The 21,978-nt window shown below is 40.8% G+C and overlaps 1 protein-coding gene across 1 annotated transcript; it reads right to left on the bottom strand.

The window, feature by feature from the left end:
* Positions 1 to 4,401: 4,401 nt before the first annotated feature.
* On the bottom strand, positions 4,402 to 20,528 carry LOC129190992 (tubulin-specific chaperone cofactor E-like protein). Its single transcript, XM_054793891.1, has 11 exons — positions 20,452 to 20,528; positions 17,665 to 17,781; positions 14,661 to 14,715; positions 11,782 to 11,961; positions 10,854 to 10,993; positions 10,465 to 10,646; positions 10,105 to 10,361; positions 7,393 to 7,519; positions 7,127 to 7,243; positions 6,766 to 6,877; positions 4,402 to 4,623 (listed from the first exon to the last, which is right to left on the bottom strand). The coding sequence occupies exons 4-11, from the start codon at positions 11,927 to 11,929 to the stop codon at positions 4,417 to 4,419; spliced, it is 1,290 nt and encodes a 429-aa protein (XP_054649866.1). The 5' UTR covers positions 11,930 to 11,961; positions 14,661 to 14,715; positions 17,665 to 17,781; positions 20,452 to 20,528; the 3' UTR covers positions 4,402 to 4,416.
* Positions 20,529 to 21,978: the final 1,450 nt, after the last annotated feature.

The raw sequence follows: 21,978 nt of genomic DNA, 5'->3' as shown, positions 1-21,978 counted from the left end.
CACTCGGGCAACATCGGCTAACACGGTCGTCAGTGAACCTTCAAAATAAAAGGACGCCAATAAAATGACAGGGTTACACTACAGTACCCAGTCGTGTATTTATGGTCGAAATTCTTGTGGAAATCATATTTTACCTTATGTTCCCTCATTAAATGTTCCCCAGGTATGAAAATGAAGCGTGTGGATGAATTATTACAATAATTATTTTCACATAATTAAATTTAACTAGTTCATCTCTCAATTTTTCACGTTTCTCTGTAAAGTTCCGGTTTCGCTCCATCCAAATATCAATACTGTCAATACCAAGGGTAGTGTCAGTATCAAGTCAAGTGATATCAAGTGATATTTTTTTCAGTCGTGTATGTTTATTTTCACAAATAAGATGAGGAGAAAACAGTAGAAAACAGTAGAATTTGGCAGAATCACAGAAATAATAATCTGATGCAAATGATTGAAATAAAAAAATTCATGGTTATGATGTGGCAATCTCCGTTGTAAACGTTTTTTTTTATGAGGACACAGACACAGCCTGTTGGTGGAAGCACATAATACAGTACAACACAATGGTTGCTCTACGAGGCCGCACGGTGGACTAGTGGTTAGCATGCTGGCCACACAGTCAAGAGATCGGGAAGATCTGGGTTTGAATCTCCGTTAGGCATCTCTGTGTGGAGTTTGCATGTTCTCCTCGTGCATGTGCGGCTTCTCTCCGGGTACTCCGGTTTCCTCCCACATTCCCAAAACATGCTTGTAAGGTTAATTCGCGACCCTAAATTGTCCATAGGTGTGAATGTTTGTCTATATGTGCCCTGCGATTGACTGGCGACCAGTCCAGGGTGTACCCCGCCTTTTGCCCGAAGTCATACTCCATCAGTGGTTTCCAAACATTATAGTCATTCCGGGTAAAAAAATGTGTATTTTGCATTGTCACATTTTGATAAAGTTGCGCATGAACTTTGATAAATAAATAAGTAATCATCCTATATATCTTTTATTGTAGTTCCGTTTGAATGTGTTGAATTTAAGTCTGCAATTATATATTACCAAATTGAAGGGCAATGTTTAATAATGTTCAGGCGCACAATTGTTTCCAATTTTTATTCACCTACCCCCATGACAATTGCCGTACCCCTGGGGATACACGTACCCCACTTTGGGAACCTAGGTTCTATGACAAAGCCTGTGTATTTTCAAAGAAAAAGACACCAAGACAGTGACAACATACTGTACCTTGGTTCAATGATTAAGGCAGAGGTGTCCAAAACTTGGCTGGCAGCTGGTTAAGGCAACATAAGCCCTGCTTTGTCATGGTGTTTGTGTTGAACAGCATGGATTTGATAAGTTGTTTTGTCATTAAATGTGTATCTGTCAGCATTTGCATTTAAAAATAAGGAAGATTTTGGTGGTTGGGTTTTTGCACCTGCCACATATGGTGGCAGGTGCAACCACCTACTGTGGTGCAACTGTTATTTTACTTACAGATGTGGTTCTTTCATTTTGAAGGCCTGACTTTAACGGTTACAGAATGTTGCCAAGGGTTTAAAAAAACCCAAAAAGTTACAATAGAAGAAAAATACACAAAACTATTCAAACGCGAGGGCACCAGGAAAGAAGGGCAAAATACGTCAGTTTCCTGGTGAAAACGGGAGGGTTTACAGGTACGATTAATTGGTGCCCATGTACAATAAATTACAACACAGCACAAAATGCGTTTGATTTCAGCAGTTCTATTTAAAGGCCATTTCCACATGAATACGGATATTTAAAAAATGCATATTTTACATACGCAAATGCAGGTTTTTGTCCTTAAAAACTGTCCAGAGTGGAGATTTTAAAAAACTCTGCATGTGGTCGGGTAAAACTGAGCTTCTTGGTTTGTGTTAAAAAAATGTGGGACATTATTGCATGTTCTTAACATAATTTAACAACAGGACATGAAGTTATTGACTTCGGTAGACATGCATGTGTGCGCGCCGCGCCGTACAACACGCACGGGCAATTTAAAAAAATGTCGAGTGGTTAGCATGTTGGCCACACAGTCAGGAGATCAGGAAGACCTGGGTTCGAATTGCCGCTTGGGTGTGGAATTTGCATGTTCTCCCCATGTGTGGATTTTCTCCAGGTACTCCGGTTTCCTCCCACATTCCAAAAACATGCAGGTGAGGTTAATTGGCGACTCTAAATTGTCCATAGGTATGAATGTGAATGTGAATGGTTGTCTATATGTGCCCTGCGATTGGCTGGTGTACTCCGCCTCTCGCCCAGTCAGCTGGGATCATATTCATATATTATAAGCATGCACTGACTGATAGTAATTTCCTTAATTTTGGCGGATTGGATATTGGCCAAACCTTACACATGAAACCGATTTTATCCACCGATTTTATCTACCGCCGCAAAGATCTGAAAGTCAGTCACTGTCCCTTCTGCTCTGCAAGACTGACAGCTAGCAATCAAGCTAAGGCTAAAGTGGCCAGCTGTGTGTGGGCTTATGAGCAGTGAAAAGAGCAAAGCTACTATGAGGAAAAGTCATTCATGGCATTGGACGACCAGCCAATTTAGGTCGCTGTGCACTTTATTTTTGGTAAGAGGCTCAAATCAGGTCGGCAGTCAAGCTGTTGTGCAAGTTTTGTTTGTTTTTCAAATGTGAAAAATAAAAGACTAACGGAATTGCTATAATTTAGTGGTTTGGAGAGCCATTTTCTAAACTTTTTATTTATATTTGAGAAAACTACCTCATTTGCAGTTAAAACTTTCTATTGTTTCACGGGTGCTGTTCAATGCTTTTCAGCAAAATAAGATTTGAACATTGTAGGTGTATGCTGTAAAAAAAAAACGGTATTGACCAAAATCTAAATCGGCGGCTGAGGCCTTCTAAAGATCGGCCAGAAAATTGTAATCTGTGCACTGCTATTATATTTATCAACAGACAGATCAAGTCAGCTGCGATTGCTTATTCAGACTTCTTATTTGCCAAAATGAGCATGACAGCCGGTGAATGTGTTTTTAAAACTCCACTCATGTGGATGGAGGTTTTTTTTAAACGCCAGAGTGAAAAAAATCCATGTTTGAAAATATCCGTGTTCCAGTGGACATAGTCTAAGAGACCAATTAAAGGCTCAGGAAGTTTTTGAGACAAAGTTGGAAACATGTGGTCACAGTCACAGAAGGCAAATACACTTAATTACAATTAATAGCCACCTACATTTTAAACTATAATATACTAAACATTGAAATATTTGGTGTCTGGTTGGTAAATGCTTGAGTATGTTTATACATTTGCATATTCACAGATTTTTCACTCAGTAAGAAGATCTGAATACTTTTTAGAAATGCAACACTTTTGTTTGCTCACATCGTTCATGAGCTGAACTCAAAGGTCGAAAACCTTTTCTATGTACAAAAAAGGCCTATGTCTCACAAATATAGTTCAAAAACCTGTCAAAGTCAGTGTTAGTAAGCGATTGTCAATCAACTTCACAGGTGTGGCATGTCAAGATGCTGATTAGACACCATGTGGTGCAGCTTAGACTGGCCACACTAAAAGGTCGCTCCGAAATGTGCAATTTTAATACATTGTGGGGGTCAGAAAACCAGCCAGTATGCTCAGGAGCACAGATTTAAGACAGATTTGTGAGAATATTTGAGAGAAAAAGACCTTTTGTGTACACCGACATTTCTTTTTTTAGATCTTTTCGAGTTCAGTTAATGAAAAATGGGAGCAAAAACAAGTGACAAAAATGTTGAATTTATATTTTTGTTTATAGCTTATCAAACTACACTGTGGACAATTCCTAGACGTCAGTATACAGCGTATGTCATATATCTCCAAACAAGCGGCATCCACATACTTCTCACTCCTGATCATTATGGCTCTAAAAGGGCTCTCGGAGCTTTTGAAACACTTTTTTGCATTAAAGGAAAACACTAAACAGCAAAACGGATTCAGAAGATGTTTATCTAAGTCCAACTTTTGCTTGAAGAAATGCTGTTGTTCTTAACATTTGCTCCATTCAGCAGCACTGCCGCTCAACGGTTCGAGGTCACTTTTGTCACAATTGGCCAAGCGAGTGTGGTTACGTACCTGCCAGTCATGGTGCATTCATGCAGAGATAAAGGTGCGGTGACAGTGCAGCATCTGAAGATGCTGGCTTCCTGCAAGTTGACGAGCTCCATCAATTAAAACTTTAAACAGGCTTAATTCTATCCAGAGTGACTGCATTTGTAGTCAGAGCCTCCCTGCAGCCCACTGTGGTCCACTGTGCAGTCATTACGACGTCATCTTTCTCTTGTATCGCTCTTCATTTTAACACGCACGCTCAGGAGCTATGAGATATACACTTTGCAGTATTTTTCCAGTCAGTTACCCGATCAAAATGGTTCATTACAGAACATGGTCATCTGGAACACAACGGTTCATTTGGTCTTAGGAACAACAAGTATCTCATCACCATCTTGGATATTGTACGAGTGAAGAGCTCGTGTGTTGTACTTCAGCTCTTCTGGGCCAAAAGCGCTGTTTTTGTCGATGTAATACAACCTCATGCTGTTTGTCGACAGCTGGACCACTGATGTCAGCTGCTTCTTCAGCTCAGCCACTGTCTGGTCCAAACGGATGGATAGCTGGAGAAAAAAACACAGCTTAGCCTGTGACAAGCGCTCGTCAGCTGACTACACATTTTACCGACTATTTTTCATCGTCACGATAATAAGGAACAAAGTGAAGATGGGTCGCGTACTTTTACAGTATCTGCTCACACACACGCAAGTGCCAACAGGGCAGACAGGTGATTCAAGTGCATGTTTATCAAAATAAAGTGCAGTGAAACATTTTCACGATATTTTAAATTGGTTTCAAACTAATTGTGGTCAATATGTGCATAAATAATAAGCTATACATGTATCTATATAGCGTATATATCCATTCATACAATATATTACTTAACATTGCTTTCAAGTTAAAAAAAAAAACAAATTTGTAAGGTGTGACGGCTTTTATTTTGTCGTGGCGGTGCGCCATGATCAATTGTATGTAGCTAAATACACACGTATGATTTTTGAAGGTTTGGTGTTAAAATACAGCTGTTATGATACCTTCTTCGAGAACATGCTGGCATTTATTAAACAGGTAAGATTTTATTGTATTCATATACTTAAAAAAAATCCCGATATATGCGGATCCCCGCATATTTGCGAGTCAGCATTCATAGTCCCGCAAATTTGGTGATTTTTGGTTCAAAAATTCTTATTTTTATTTTTCCTCATTCACCGTAAGCCATAATCCATCCATTTTCTATGCCGCTTCTCCACATGAGGGTTGCGGGGGGATGCTGGAGCCTATCCCAGCTGACTTCGCTGGAGCCTATCCCAGCTGACTTCGGGCGACAGGCGGAGTACACCCTGAACTGGTCGGCAGCCAATCGCAGGGCACATTTAGATAAACAACCATTCACACTCACACTCATTTAGACTTGCCAATTAACCTAACATGCATGTTTTTTAGAATGTGGGAGGAAACCGGAGTACCCGGAGACCCACGCACGCACGGGGAGAACATGCAAACTCCACACAGAGATCCCCAACGGAGATTTGAACCCAGGTTCTCCCAATCTCCTGACTGTGTGGCCAACATACTAACGATAGCATAGCATTCGGGCCATAAGCTATAATAATTTATAAAAACATGATAATACAGGTAAAATGTACAGCATACATGTACCACGGTTAGAAAGGCCACAATTTTTATATATTTGTCTTTTTACTTCACTGATAATGTTATGTGTCAAGCGTTGAGATTTCACACTTTGTTAGGCGATCCTATAGTTGTATGGAAAAGTTTAACTACGGAAGCACTAGTTAACATAAGTTAATCTACATCAATATATGATGGTAAATCGTTACTGCAATTACAACAGGCAAGCAGTGTAGATTATGCAGATGCGGCTTGATGTGGCCTGATGACCAGGCTAAAGGCTACATTGTGACTCCGATTCCATCTGTTCATGGATCATCTTACATTATCATTCATTAATAGTGAGTAACGATACATTTTATACTTTAAACGTGTTTAATAAGTGTGTGAGGCATATTTATGGCTTAAACCTGGATTGTGTCTCGAGTGACCAATGAGCTGAATGTAATTTAATAATTACAACAGTCCGTTTTATTGCAAATGTTTATCCAAAATCAGAGAACGTCAAGTTAGCAGGAGGGATTGGAGGCAGGGGGGCTGAGCTGTGTGTCAAAAACAGACATTTTTATGGGCATATCAATTACTTGTGGCTTTTCGCCATTCTGTGGTGGTCCTGAAAAGTAACCTTTGCGATAAGCAGGGTTCTACTGCATTTGTATGTTAAGTTATAATTATTTATGTTCCAGTCAACATTGCAACTTGTTTTTTAGAGAATGCTATTAAAAGGCATGTTCATTTAAAGTTGAGCAGCAGTACTGCATAACTTGAGTCATGTTGTGGACAATTTAATTTCTTTGTTCAGGGAAGCAGAATATTTGTTGCACAGCTTCAACATGTTTTTTTTTAATGTCTATATTAAGCTAAATTCATGCATACAAATCTATTACTGTAACGACAAAGGAGCAAAGAAGGTTCCACTGCAGCATCGGTATCAGATATGAAAAGGTGGTATCGGGCCATCGTTAGTTTAGATTTGATGTTCACATCAAATGTATTGTTGTGATTGACCATATGGAGCTGTTCTGTAAACATTAATGGAGAGTGTAATAACATTCAAGGTGAAAGTGACAAACCTGTTCCACTTTTTCTTCGCAATGAACCTCCACTTCAGCATGGCAGCGTGGCCGGAGATCGATTTCGGCCAGTGGTTCCAGCTTTCCATACTTGTTTACCAAACAATGGTATCTTGAAAACAACAAAAAAAGAGATCTTCTAGCTTAGTAAACGCCACAAACCACTTTTTTTTCAAATAAAAATCAGCCTTTCTGGGAATTTATTAGTGTTGTTGTTGTCAGGGGCCAGCTTTAGTCAGCAACATTCTTGAACTAACAGTGGCTTGGAAATGTGCATGCCGATACAGTTCAGCCACACTAAAAGGGGGATTATGCGTTGTGTGGGAATGAAGCTTTGGGGTCAGCAAGGGAGTACACATACCTGTGAGGCAGCTCCTCTTCAGGACAGTGCAAGTAGTAACGGATGAAAAATCTCTCGGAGTCCTCTCTCTCACTTTCGGTTATAACGCTGCCATTCAACAGCGATATAGATGGAAGCCTGTGAACAAACATGATGGAACCATCAGACTGCCATATGTGACAGGATGTGAATAGCAAGTGCACTGGCGTATTGACTTGTCCCTGTTGCTGCTCAGTGTAAGGAGACACCAAAAATACAGTCGGCATTGTGTTTCTAACAGGACTCACTGAGCTATCATCAGGCTGCGACGCTCCACATTGCTGTACTTCTGCAGCAAAGGGATGCCTTGTAGTCGCACCTCCTCCAGCTTAGGGAAGAAGTTCAGCTTCTCGATGTCTTCCCATCGGTTAAGACCTGGTCACATGTAAGGCAAAGAGATGACGGCGGTGCTGCTCATTGTACTGTGCTTACCTCACCAATGTAAATCAAACGTATTCACTCTTGGTGGTATCACCTCAGAAAATAGTCACACACAAATCAATTACCAAACCCACAGTTTATTGCTGGTGATTTAATGCACCAGGGAACACATGCACAGAGTTGACATTCAAACTCTGTTACTTCGACCATCTTGTGTTGGATATCATTCAAGTCCTGCCTGTCCTTCATTCCTGTCTATGGACCTTTAGTACTGTTTTTCATTTGTTGGTTAAACGCAAACCACTGAAAGTCTAGACACTTAGAAAATACAGAATAAACCGAATTTACAACGAAGGTGTTCATATATATTTATATCTCACGCACGCAAAAATGTACAGTATCCATACGCATACGCACATAAGGAGATTTTTAAACCTATGGCCGTTTGTTGACTTTGTTTTCCCCCATTTGCACATATTTTATATATTAGATTCTGTTGTTTTTATAAATATTGTAGCGAACTGAACTGCGATTGAGTGGTTGGGCTATAGGGGGCAATGCATGCAAGTTCAGAGCTAGTCAAAGAGGCAAGAGTTGGGGAGCCGCATTGGTCAGAATGAGGTGTGTCGTGGATCTTGCTATAAAAGGTATACGGTTCGGTTTTGAAGACACACGATAAAAGGCTGGTGCTGCCTTATCATCATTTTGCATTTTTCACCGAGTATGAAACAACTTAGGATAGAATAACACTGGGCGGGGGATACACTTCTGATCAAAATTTTAAGACAAGTTGAAAAATTGCAAGAATTTACCTGTTGGATCTTTAAGAGGTTCTAAGTAGAGCTTCAAAATGAAAAAATAAAAAATAGGAATGAGACAAAAACATTTTTACGGCAAACATCCATCCATCTTCTTCCGCTTATTCGAGGTGGGGTCGCGGGGGCAGCAGCCTAAGCAGGGAAGCCCAGACTTCCCTCTCCCTGGCTACTTTTGTCCAGCTCCTCCCGGCAGATCCTGAGGCGTTCATAGGCCAGTTGAGAGGCAGTCTCTCCAACGTGTCCCGGGTCTTCCCCGAGGCCTCATACCGGTTGGACATGCCCTGAACACCTCTCCAGGGAAGCATCAGGAAGGCATCCAGACCAGATGACCAAGCCACCTCATTGGGCTCCTCTCAATGTGGAGGAGCAGCGGTTCTACTCCGAGTTTCTCTCGGATGACAGTGCTTCTCACCTTATCTCTAAGGGAGATGTCCACCCCCGATGCCCACGTGATGGTGCAGAGTTGTCTCAACCAAGACACGCCCACAGCATCGAGGGCCTCAAGGAACTCCGTGCGGATCTCATCCACCCCCGGGGTCCTGTCACCAAGCAGCTTTTTGATAACCTTAGCATCCTCAGCCCCAGAGATAGGAGAGCCCACTGTAGAGTCCCCAGGCACTGCTTCCTCATTAGAAGACGTGTTGGTGGGATTGAGTGTGTTGAGTTCTTCAAAGTATTCCTTCCACCGGTTCACAACATCTCGAGTCAAGGTCTGCAGCACACCATCCCCACCATACACTGTGTTGATTGTGCTCTGCTTCCCACTCCTGAGACGGCGGATGGTGGTCCAGAAAAAGAAGCTGTCCGGAAGTCGTTCTCCATGGCTTCTCTGAACTCCTCCCAATGTCTGAGTTTTTGCCTCAGTGACCGACAGAGCCACAGATCGCTTGGCCTGCTGGTACTTGTCAGCCGCCTCCGGAGTCCCATGGGGCAAAAAAGCCCGATAGGACTCCTTCTTCAGCTTGATGGCATCCCTCACCGCTGCTGTCCACCAATGGGTTCTGGGATTACCACATAAGTGCAAACAGTCAGGTCCTGTCCTCTGTCCCCCCCGCACCTGAAAGCAGAGGGAAACTACCCTCTTGTTCACCAGGTTAAACTCAATGCACAGGCTCTGAGCTGGGGGGCAACAAGAATTTGCCATTCCTGCCCTTCGCCTCTCACTGCTGGCAACGCCAAAGTGGAATAAAGTCCAGCCCTTCTCGAGAGGTATAGTTTGCTGTGCGTCGAGGTGAGTCTGACTATATCAAGCCGGAATTTCTCCACCTCACGCACCAGCTCAGGTCCTTCAGGTCATTCCACGTACGCCATTATTATTATTATCATTATTATTATTATATGGGTATTATTTTCTAGGGAAAATTTACCTTGTTTTTTTGTACATTTGGTTTTCCTCTGACCTTTTGGATGTATTGATTAAAAAAACGAGATACCAATGTATTATCATGGCATTACAAACTATTGCTGATGATCCATTTGTCCATTTATCATGTTCAGCATCACGGGGTGCCGGGGGCTATCCCAGCAGACTTTGGGTGGGTGGCAGAGTACACCCTGGATTGATCAATTGCAGGGCTGACAGAGAGGTAAGCCTTCACACTCACACAATTTATCATCTTTTATCATCTTAAGTAAACCTAAAGTTCAGTTTATGGACTGTGAGAGGAAACATCAATGGCCACACCAAAAACCCATGCAATTACAGTGGCTGATAAGGTCACCAGCATTATTTGAGTTCACCTTGCAAACACAGCAACTGACCTGAGTTGTGGAGATTGATGCTGCGAAGGTTGGGGAATAGCCGTTGCAGGATGTCCTTGCTGTCTTGTATGGAATGTAAATTGTTGTTGGCCATGACCAGAGTGTCCAGTCCGGGGAACATGGATCCAAACTTGCGGACTTCGACCCAGTCGTGTAGGCTGTTGTCTGTGATATGAAGCAGGCGAAGACTGGGGCAAGCCACACTGGAGGCACTTACACCACTGTACTCATTAAGGCACAGGAACAATTCTTCTAGCCTGCAAGACAACACTGATGACTACATTTGTAGGCATCCAGCTGTGGCACCATGCTTCCTGGGATCCAATATTCAATATTGCATATCATGAGTATTTCCCTTACTCAGGTATCTCACGGGTTAGCAGCATCACGGTGTCCCAGGACACTTGGGTGTTGTTTAGGACGAGGCGTCGGACCCGAGCAAAGGCTTCTGCACACTGTGGCTCAAGGGTCATCCCTGCTAGCGGGTTGGAGCTCAGATTTAGGAAATCCAGATTGGGGATGTTTGACACAATTTTACTGATCTGAAAAGACATGATGTTGATTGAGTCTTCACTGGATTGTGTACTAGTATAACCAGAAACCCAGACAATAAACTTGAGGTGATGGGCAAGTGTGGGGCGTGTGCTATGATTGCAAACACAATAAGACACACAACATGCATCATCCTTTCTTATTCATGTTTCTAGTAATATTGAAAGCGAATAAATCAACAAACCCAGAGACAGCACCTCATGCCAGTCCTGCAGCTTGTTATGAGACAGGTCCAGCTCCATGACATGGGAACAGAAGGCAGCAATTTCACTCTGGTCTCCTGCCTTGCTAATTCCACAACCATTCAACACCAGCACACTGGGCAAGTTCAGACGGTCTGGCGGGGAAGCGGAAAATTGTTGAAGGAAAGATTATTTTGGGCCGATCATAAACAGTGGTGTACATCCAGTATTATAATTGGAACCGGTTCATGTCAACGCCCCTCGGACTGGCTGACTGACGTCAACATAAGCTAACTAGTCATTGCTTGCACATTTACTTGTGACTTTGGCCAGAGACATTAAACATGGATGCTAATAAATAAATGTGTGACATTTTTATGATGACTCTTCTTTTTTCACAATATTTTATACTCTTATCTAAATTTTGTTGTATGTCTTTGCTACAATGACAAAACTTTCGTAGGTGCGCAAATTTTTCTGAGGTCAATTCTTTTATCTTTGCTGTAGACTGAAAACATTTGGGTTTGACATGAAAAGAACAATCAGCTTTTTAGCACCTTTTTCTTTGAGCCCACCCATTTTTCATGTCAGCAAATGTATTTACACATGTGACTGACAGGTGTGTTTTATTGCCCAGGTATCTCATGTTGCATTGCTCTAAAGAAAGACCCTAAAACAACGGTCAGCAACAACCTGCAGAGAGGCTCATTTCAGTGATTTCTGCCTCACTGTTCCAATATTTCTGAAAGGCAATAAGGAATGTACAGTAAATCCCCGCTTTCCACAGGTTTACGTTCTAGGACCACCAGTGAATGGTGAAAATCCGCGAGAAATTGAGACGCAAATAAAAATGTCTATTTTTGACACGCGGCTCACTCCCCCCCTCCAAATCCTCCTGTTAGCATGACATATACTGTATCTGATAACGGGATAGTTAGCTCACCTTTCATAGGGGAACCTTGGGGACACGCAGTTGGCACCACCACTACTCCCATGCCAGGCCCTCGGCGGTACGGGAAGTTCTCCGGACTGTATTTCTCACTGATCACCTCCACAAAGGTGCGACCATGCATGCACTCTGGTGGCTCCATTGCTCTGTCCTTCTGGACTGGAGAGTCTCCCCCTATTTTGGACAGGAGTGTAGAAAAAAGGCTACACATAATGTACATTACACAAAAAAAAAATACACTGCAAAAACTGGAATCAAAGCAAGATGCATGAAGGTAAAAAAATATTTTCATTAAAAAGACATTGATTCTTCCTATGTTAGGCCAATAATAGGCATATATAAAGAACTGGAAAAATGACATATTTCCCTGTTCTGTTGGCAGATTTTTCCGCTTTTTTTATTAAGTATATATACAGTGCATTTGAAAAGTATTCACCTTTTCCTTTTTTGAAAATTGAATATACACATTTTCCCCACAAAATTCTACACATAACACTCCATTATAATAACAACATGCAAGAAAAAAAACAAGAAATCACACGTACACTATGTATTCACAGTCTTTGTTCAAGACTTTGTTGACGTTCCTCAGCAGCAATTACTGCCTCAAGTCTTTTTGAATATGATGCCACAAGTTTGGAACACTTATCTACGGGCAGTTTCATCCATTCCCCCTATGCAGCATCTCTCCAGCTCCATCAGGATGGATGGGAAGCGTTGGCGCGCAGCTATTTTCACATCCCTCCAGAGATGTTCAACAGGATTCGATTCAGATTTGCGTCTGGAGACAATCCTGTCTCGGAGGTCTACAGACAATTCCTTTGACTTCATGCTTGGTTTGCGCTCTGGCATGCACTGTCAACTGTGGGACCTTAAATCCACAGATGTGTGCCTTTCCAAACCATGTCCGATTAGCTGATTTTACAACAGGCGAACCCCGTTGACGATGTAGAAACGTCTCAGGATGATCAGTGGAAACCTGAGCTCAATTTTCAGTTTTATGGCGAAAGGTGTGAATACATAGATTTTTTTATTTTTAATGCCTTTACAAGCATATCAATTTTTTCTTTTCATGTTGTCATTACATGGTGTTGCATCTAGAATTTTGCGGAGAAAAATGAATTTATTCAATTTTGCAATTAGGCTGTCATAACAAAATGTGTTATAATTTTTTTCAAAATGGACAAACTTTCAAAAGATGACCGATCTGGCTTGTGTTGAACAAACTACGTTGTTTCTGTTTCGTTCGTTTATCTCTCGCTGTGCTTTTGTGGGTTTTCTCCAATATGCCACAGTCCAAAAACACAACTTAACTGAAGACTAAATTGCCTGTACTGTATGTGTGAACGTGAATAGTAGCGTGTTTGTATGTGTCACTCCTATGATTGACTGGTAATCACTCCAGGTTGTGATAAGCTCCTTCTTCCCCTGTGACCCTGAACTGGATAAATGGTTTTGAAAATGAATGATGGCTTTTTATACACATAGGCAAGGACGAGCTTGAAGCAGGAATGGCTCATTAGTAAACAACTATCGTCACCTCTGATCTGCACAAACCCACCACAGTTACAAAACACTAAAGTTACTGTCCAGTATGATATACTTGCAATTAGTCATTAGACAGAACTACAGTATATCTAACCATATGAATCAGGGCCCAAGCACCAAGCCATAGCAGTGCGAATCATCTGTGTTTCCTCACATTTTTGCAGGCATGAAAACTCCCCAAAGTTTGCAAGCGTGTCAGGCCCGGTGAAAAATGTGGTATTACAGTGGTCCCAAACACAAACCCCCATTAATCCTAATTAGCCCCTCCCTCCACTTTCCCTGATCAAAAAAATCTCAAAAAAACATGTTCGCAAACAAACAGGCAGTCGGACATTTTGGTTTGGACCAGCCATTCGAGGTCAAAAGTAGGGGTCGTGTTTTGACTGACTCCTTCTTGTGACGCTGACAAAATGAGCCCAAATGAAAACCAGGGATACTAGACATATGGGCGATGACGAATTGCGAAGCATTTTAGCCTACAGCATAGAACGTAGGCGGGGCATGGCGACAAACTTTGATGGTTAGTCTGCCAGTTCGCCACAAACATGTAAACTTCAATAACTCGACTCCACGAGGTCTGATCTTGATTAGAATTGATGTGTAGGATGAAAATGAAATGCATTAGGAACTTCCTGAATTGGTCACAGCGCAACCAAGAGGCAACAGGAAATGACAAAAAAAAGGTTTCACTTACTTTCCTGAACCCCGCGTTGTGTGAGGGTCTTGAGATGCCCATTACTAATTACTTTTTAAGATGCTAAAATGTCTCAAAGAGAGACAAAAGAGGCATATTCTCATTTGTATCAACAAACCAAAAGGATGTCATTCCATTTAAATATCCTTGAACTGTCAAAACAAAATTGCCGACCTTTTAGACAATTATTTACAATATTCACTGTGAGGATGACACGCTGGAACAATTTTTTTTAAATATGGTATACTGTCATTAAATTGACAAGTGTGAGTGGTGTGGTTCTTATTCTGCTGAGTGAAGAACAAGCCTGCTGTGGAATCTGATGTAGCAAGGCATACATTATGTAGTGGTCCATCAGATATAAAAAAATGAAAGGATCTTGTTACCAAATCTTATTTGATGAAATGGGCTGCTGGTAAACTGCGGTGATGTCTGAAAGCAATTTGCTTCATCTCAGCCAATATGAAGCAGCAAAGCTGGGAGTAATTTTCCACAACAAAGCTATTTTTACACATAGCCGACATTGCCACTCTGTGCAGTAAGAGAGAATGCATCTAAATTATTACTGACCCCTTCTCAAATCTTTGACAGAATAATGTCACAGCTCAAGTTATGCCATAGAGGATCTTACCTGAAGGAAACTTTTCTTTGATTTGACCTCTTCCACTGCTCTCTGTCCGGTTCTGCTATATCCGAAGAATAACAGTATGTTATTTATTCTCCTTTTTATTGACATGTGCAATGGAATTACAGTGGAATCCGTCGACACCCCTCAGATTGGCTTACTCATGCCGACATAAGCTAAACAGGACACTCGCCCAGGCAATGAAATACTGAAGTTTGCTCAAAGATGCCTTATAATTTCAACACATTTAAAGTATGCCCCCTTTGTATGGATAGAAAATTGTTATATTACAAAATACTATAAATAACCAGACACACAAATTCCAAATGAAGAATGTCCACAAGGGGCGTAAAAATGTATTCAAAAAACAGGAACTTAAGGTCAAATGCTTGTTAAGTTTTGGAATGCAACCAATATGTTTGGAAAAATGTGTCCTCTAGAGTTTTAAAAACAATATGTCACAGTGTCACTATGTCACAGTTGGAGTCCGAAGATGAGAAGCTAGGTGGATAATTCTAGCTAGCTGGCTAGTTAGCTGCGGCCAGTGACAGCTGGGCAAAGCGTGTAAAGAAAGATGCAAGAGAAGTCGAACACCAATAGGTTTGACAAGGGAGTGATCAAACACGCTGGTATGGATTGTCAAGCTGTCAAACTGAAACCACTGAGGTTTTAAAGACTGATGTTGATTCTCGCAGATTCAAAACGGGACAAAGTGCGTCCTTTGTCGGCTCAATACGGGTGTTGGCAACCCTACGTGACACAGCACACAGGCACATTCAAGTCATGTTTGTGTTGTCATGACATCAATTGTCATTTCGCCGCAACCGGACAGCTATCAGTTATTGTGAACGGCTTTCAAAGGCATTTATTGGCATATGGCGATCACATCTTTTTATGGAAACTGGACGATACTAGTCGGTGGCCAATCGATCGGAGCATCCCTAGTTCATTTGGTTAGCTGTGGAAACAGGGATGAGAGAACGGTTGGTAAGTCTACAGTCATGTCGAAGCTTTGATGGTAAAGCCTAGGTCACAACTAGACATACGATTTTTTGGCCGTGTGATTTTTGGCGTTGCCCAAATCAAAAAACCTCTGCCGCAAAAACCTCACACGCTCCGTTCGTTTTTTGCACGTAGACCGGCCGTAGGAGCCCGTACGACCGGCTGTGACCTACGCTTGAGTGACAGTTCCTTTCCTGTTGCCCATCCCAGCCTTCTTTGTTTTTATTGATTTTGACATTACCACAAAGCAGCTTTTGCAAAAACATGTAAGCAATAATGATGAAGTTAACAATACGAAAACACGTCAACTTTAGGGGACTGATTTTTCATTCAAATGACCCCTTTGGGACTCCAACTTGAAAAAAACGCTTGCCTATGTACACGACATAACGACATAAACACAACGTAAACATTGGCTTAGTGGGGATTTCTTACTTTTAAGAAGAGCATGGTGGAAAGGGACCTGATAAGCTTGTCGACTTAGACGGGTTGTCAACATAAACACGGTGGACGTAAACAGCTTCCACTGTATTGCAATAAGCAAGACAACGCCTATTAATGAATGGTTTTGCAAATAGTGGCCACGTCTCCTTATCCTGGATGATTCCTTGCCAATTGACATTTGTCAGGTCTCCTCACACCTAGTAGTGCCATGAGGCGGCACCTGCAGCCCATAGAATTTGCCCAGGTCGTGCAGCCCCTCCAAGAAGGCACATCCATACATTCTTTGGCCGGCAGCTTTGCTGTGTCCTCACAGTACAGTTGTCCATCATGACATCGCATTTCAAACATCGCTCCATCACATTATCATGGCTTTTCAAAAATGAATGAATGAATAAATTATCACTGTTTCGTGATAGACTATGGCCTATTATCAGTCAAAAAATATTTTTAGACAAGCTATATGTAGTATTCAGTAATATTACATTACATTACATTACCTTAACTTGCACTACATGGAGTCAGTCATGGATTTGACAAAGTGAAGAAAAGTTCTCCCGTCCTTGTGGAAGTGGTGCACTTTTTGCTTCTTGTCTTCCCCACTCCGTTTTATACCTTTTCTTCTTCTTTTAAATTGGAGGCTAAGTAGTTAGCTCGGGAGCTTGCTATGCTTAAAGTGGTGGCTGTCTCATGTCCAAGCAAAGACCCCGTAGCCTGCACGAAAGAGTTGCGCAACGTAGTGTAAACAAAGACGGAACTTTCCCAATACTAATGTGAGAGTTATTATGTCTTATTATCGCTTACCATGTCTACTATATTGGATAATAGGAGTGCAACGGTGACTATGGGGTGTTATTTCATGTCTAGAGGGTCCTAATGTTAAAAAAAATATTTTGAAGGTTGTAAACGGGTTTTATACTGTATATTCCCTAACTATGAAATTATTCCGTTTATAAATAAGAAATCCTACTTCGTGGAAATTCACTTATCATGGTGGGGTCTGTAACCAACTAACTGTGATAAACGACTGTATCAAGAATGTGAAATAGATACAGTGGTACCTCGGTTTCTGTTATTAATCTGTTCTAAAAGGTCAGACAAAAACAGAAACGTACAAAACTGGTAGCAATTTTTCCCATAGAAAATAATGTCAATCCAATCACTCTCTTCCTGATGTAACCCGTCTGGTTCAGCCAGCCCCGCATTCCGCTTTGGGCTTGAACCAGGGTCTACAGAATGAAAGTCCGACATCCAGCGCGACTCTCAATAAACGTGGCATGAGGGCACAATGTCCAAAGGTCATGCCTGTGCTAACAACGCAAAACGCTGCAGCCCAATCACCAGAAAACACGATCATTGCATGACATAGTGAAACATGACACACTGGCACCTTTGGTGGGTTTATGATTTGGGTTTGCAGAGACCGTTTGTTCTGAACAAATTACACTACATAATCGCTAAAGAACCTCCAAATGGAATATTTCATTCATCAAGCTCTGGAATGCATGATGTACGAGTTGCCTTGATTTTTGTGAGCAGGTATTCAGTATTGTGAGTTTTTTCTTACTTGAGAGTAGCAGGTTTGAGTTGAAAGATGGCTCCCCCAGACTAAAACGTCCTTCTTCTCAGCTGCCAGGCTTTTCAGAAAAGCGAAGGTTATATACAGCAAGCTTTGTGTAGGACACTGGAACACAGAGAAGGTCAATGATCCATTGCTATCATACTATGCATTCACCAACATCAATATTACTGAGACAAAGTGTACAGTCGTCCCTCGCTACATGGCAGCTCGAACATTGCGCCCTGATTTTTTTTTCTTCAAAAATGATTTAATTAATAAATGATCACTGTTTCGTGGTTGATAATGGTCTATTATTAGTAAAAAAAACAAACAAAAACAAAAACAATTGTACGTGTTCATGACCTGAATTAAGCATTTTCAAGCATAAAAATGGCTAAATAAAGGAAAAGACAAATATGAGGCCTTCAAAAGAAGTGAAGTAATGTGTAATACAGTGTCTGTGACTTCTGTGCACCTTTAAGAAGCGGGGCCTGAGAAGTGACCTATGTGACGTTAGCTAGCTGAGTTGAGTTGACTGTAGCTGCTAGCGGCAGGTTAGCAGTGTAGCGCGTGGCCAACAGCAGCTCCTGTGTGAATCTTCACTGCATGTGTTCTCTATTTGTGAATAAAGCCATTGAAGTGCATCGTGAGTCTCTCCTTAACCACAAACTGTGGCAGTAAAGTAGAACTCTACACTGGTCTCTAGGTGTCAGTAACGTTACATTGATGAGACAATAACCACCAGGAAGTACGCTGTCGATGTGAGTCTGTCTTATTTTATTTATGTCTAAGATGGCTTATTTTCTATTATGATGTCTACTATAATGGGTAATACAAGCGTAAAGGTGACTATAGGGGTGTTATTTCATGTTTACTGGGCTCTCATCATGGTAAAAACCGTATTTAGAAGGTCATAAACAGGTTTTCTTTGCTGTAACTACAAAAATATTCCATTTATTAATATTCAATCCTACTTCGCGGAAATTCACTTAGCGTGGTTGGGCCTGGAACCAATTTACAGCGATAAACAAGGGACTACTGTATAGCTATATTTCTTACGAGACTCCTTTTCGAGGGAATGTGGACTGTTGCCAAGCCTATGTCTATAGTTCCTTTCCTCTGGCCCCTATTAAAACATATATGCTGTGTAAAAAACATGCAAGGGATAATGATGACGCTAACAATACTGACACATGTTGACATAAACGGACCAATTTTTCATAGAACTTACCCTTTTGGGTCTCAAATGTTATACAAACACAGTTGACCATGACCATGTATGCCTCTTTTTAGTGGTAAGAAAAATACGATGAACCGGGACTTGATGAGTTTGTCAACTTAAGACGGGTTGTCGACATAAGTGTGACCTCAGTTACCGTCGTTAATCCTTTCCAGGCGACAGTAGTAAATGAACATTTAAGGTCATTTTTACATTGATCGAAGACTCGATCGTTGACAAAGACGGCTATGAGGCACAAAGAGGACGCCACTTTCGTGTTTTGCTATGAGTTATTTCTTAAATTCAACAGTGCTTCAGTGTTCTTCGTCAAACTTCTGGCATTTGTAATTTTTGTTTGCCTTCATTGTGTGTTACAAGCAGAGACTCGTGACACGATTGTGTTAGTCAGCCATCCACCGATTACGTCATAGACGAGTGATGGAATCGGGGGACAATGACTTCCAGTTCCGGTTTCCATGCTAACAGTAACAGGCTGCTAACAGGGATGTTTTGTGATGAAAAACATACGTTACAAAAAACACACAGTGCAGTAGTAACACGACAAGACATGTGCCATATTGTACGTTAACCGGGAAATACATACGGAGCTCATCAAAATTTGCTTGCGACAAATACGCTAACATGGCTAAACATGGCAGTGCCAAACATGAGATTTCTTGAGATATTAAGAAAAATTTAAGGGATATAGTTATTAAATATCACATTACTAAACATGAGGTGTCTATCATGAAAAGCAATCTACAAACTACAGGTGACAGATATTTGATCAGGCTGAAGAAAGGAGATAGAATATAAATCATCATATTTTAATGTCATGTGACGTCACAGGAATTTTCTCGAGGCTTTATTTTTATGCCAAATACTCATTGAAAAATGTCGGATTTCACACATCTTCGCTTCTCTAGCAAAAGAAACATACCTTTTCTCGTCAACCACAGTAGCTCACAATTCTAAAAAAGCAACCTTTACATCGGCACACATTTTATAGCTACTTATGGATTTACAGTAATCCCCATTTTAATAAGTAATGCGGTTGGCTGCTGCCCTATTTGGCGAGAAGCAATGGCGGCAACAACGTAGAAAGCGAGGGGAAAAGTTATTTCACGAATAGTAAGCCAAACTGCCGCAATCAAACTGAGCCGAAATTATATTTAACTCTGTGCACTTCGTAAGGTCTAACAACGGCGAATTTTACCAGTAGAAGCAGGCAATACGTGGCGTACGCCGCTGAATTGACACATATTTGATTGAGGTCCGCTTTTTCACGGCCACTCTTGTAGACCATAACAGTACCTTGTGCAATAACAGTTAACATCAAATGAGCTATATGAATTATACAGTTAATATAATACCATTGCATGCAAATTTTAAAAGGGGAGTAGGAAAGGATAATGACAAGAAATTATTGACCCCCAGCAGCAGCTCGTTGGGAGTCCAGAGACAGAAGACGTGTGTCAACAATAGAAATATACTTGGAATACTAAACCAGCTAATAACGTCATGCTTATAAAATGTCCTAAATGGTGAGGCAAAGCGTGGTCATCCTTACATACCTTTAACGACCACTTTCAATGTCCCTTTGACGAAAGCAAAGCAGCTGTCATTTTCATCCCGAAGCATCCCGGAAGTGACGCATTTGTTTTCGGGTGCTCGAATACGAGGAGTCTAAATTTAAAAATAAATCTGATAATCTTTTTTTACTCTCACTTTGACTGGAGATCAGTAATTATGTCTTAAATTGTTAACAAAAAAGATAACACAATGTTAGGGCCACCTGACTCAAGCGATAATATTTTTTTATGTATGTTATCATAAATACCAATTCTCATAATATACTTTTATATATTCTATTTAATTATTTTTTACAACGTATCATAGCTGATGACCTATTGTAATGACAATGTGTATCATATTGCTATCAATATCATTTTATTTAATTCCAATCTAAACGCTAAGGGCGCAGTGGTCGAAGGGGGCATCAAAAAATTGGGGAAAAAAATTCACCATCATAATTATGTTAAAAATAGTTCCATATATAATATATCTATAAAGTCAAGGAATAAGTTGTCGGACACAGGAGAGTTTTGGGGTCAAAAAGCCAAAGGATTTGAATGAGACAATAGTTTTTGCTTTACTTGTTTTGTACTATTGGCTATATTTTGCTATATATTTTTATATTTTGCTCAAACAGCTACATGTAATAAGAGAGAATTGTATTTTTGGTGATATTGTTGTATTTATATATTTTTTTGGATAAAAATATTAGGGGTGAAATGATTCTTTTAATAACAATTTGACTCATATCATGATTCGTGGTTGCCAAAACAATTCAAGAACGATATTGGTTCATTTAGAACAATACGATCCGAAACGATTCAGTTCCCTTTTAGCCCAAAATTCAACCAGTGTGATTGTGAAATAAATACCTGGATACTGGACAGTGCAGGTGAGGTTTCCTATATTCCTGTTTGTTTGTAAGGGAATCAGGTATAAATTATGGTTATAAACAAGTAAACAATGGCAAAAGCATTCACATGTTATTTAAAGTGCAACCAACACTTCAGGTTGATTTAACAGGTCAACGTTTTATGCTCTCATTTTCAAATATTCAATAAAAGCACAGTAAAAGCAATTATCAGTAGGTTTACGTCTGCTTACAATATTAATATCAAAAGTGCAACCAACATCTTTTCAGGTTGAATTAGGTTTACTTGCTACTTTTGCAGTTCCCCCCCACCCCAACACAAATACCTTGGTAGGAAATGATGTAAAATCAAGTCGATAAAACATGAACTTGATGCCCCATTCACTTCTCTACCCCAAGTGTTAAAGTTAGAACAAAATTTCATCCTGGAAATAGTGCCTTTGGTTCTCATTGGGTTAACATTGAGTCAAGACAAAAGCTGTGATTGACCCACAGATCTTGGCAAGTACAACTCATTGGCTCCGGTATTTTATGACGTGGACATGTGTAGATTATAATCTGGTGCATTTTATATGTACAAATCTTTTTTCCTCTAAATTTAGTGGGTGCAGTTTATATACCGGAATTTACGGTACTTGCTATTGAACCGAGCGTC

The sequence above is a fragment of the Dunckerocampus dactyliophorus genome, chromosome 12, assembly GCF_027744805.1.
Source record: "Dunckerocampus dactyliophorus isolate RoL2022-P2 chromosome 12, RoL_Ddac_1.1, whole genome shotgun sequence".
NCBI classification, from domain to species: Eukaryota; Metazoa; Chordata; class Actinopteri; order Syngnathiformes; family Syngnathidae; genus Dunckerocampus; species Dunckerocampus dactyliophorus.
Note: the sequence above shows the minus strand (reverse complement) of the source record. Positions and strands in the feature narration are given on the sequence as shown.

Excerpts from the sequence above, each read along its gene's own strand:
- LOC129190992 (XM_054793891.1), bottom strand. The coding sequence starts at position 11,929 with ATGGAGCCACCAGAGTGCATGCATGGTCGCACCTTTGTGGAGGTGATC. Across the intron at positions 7,520-10,104 it reads CATCAATCTCCACAACTCAG|GTCTTAACCGATGGGAAGAC; the intron begins GTCAGTTGCTGT and ends ACATGTGACCAG. Across the intron at positions 6,878-7,126 it reads GAAGAGGAGCTGCCTCACAG|ATACCATTGTTTGGTAAACA; the intron begins GTATGTGTACTC and ends GTTGTTTTCAAG.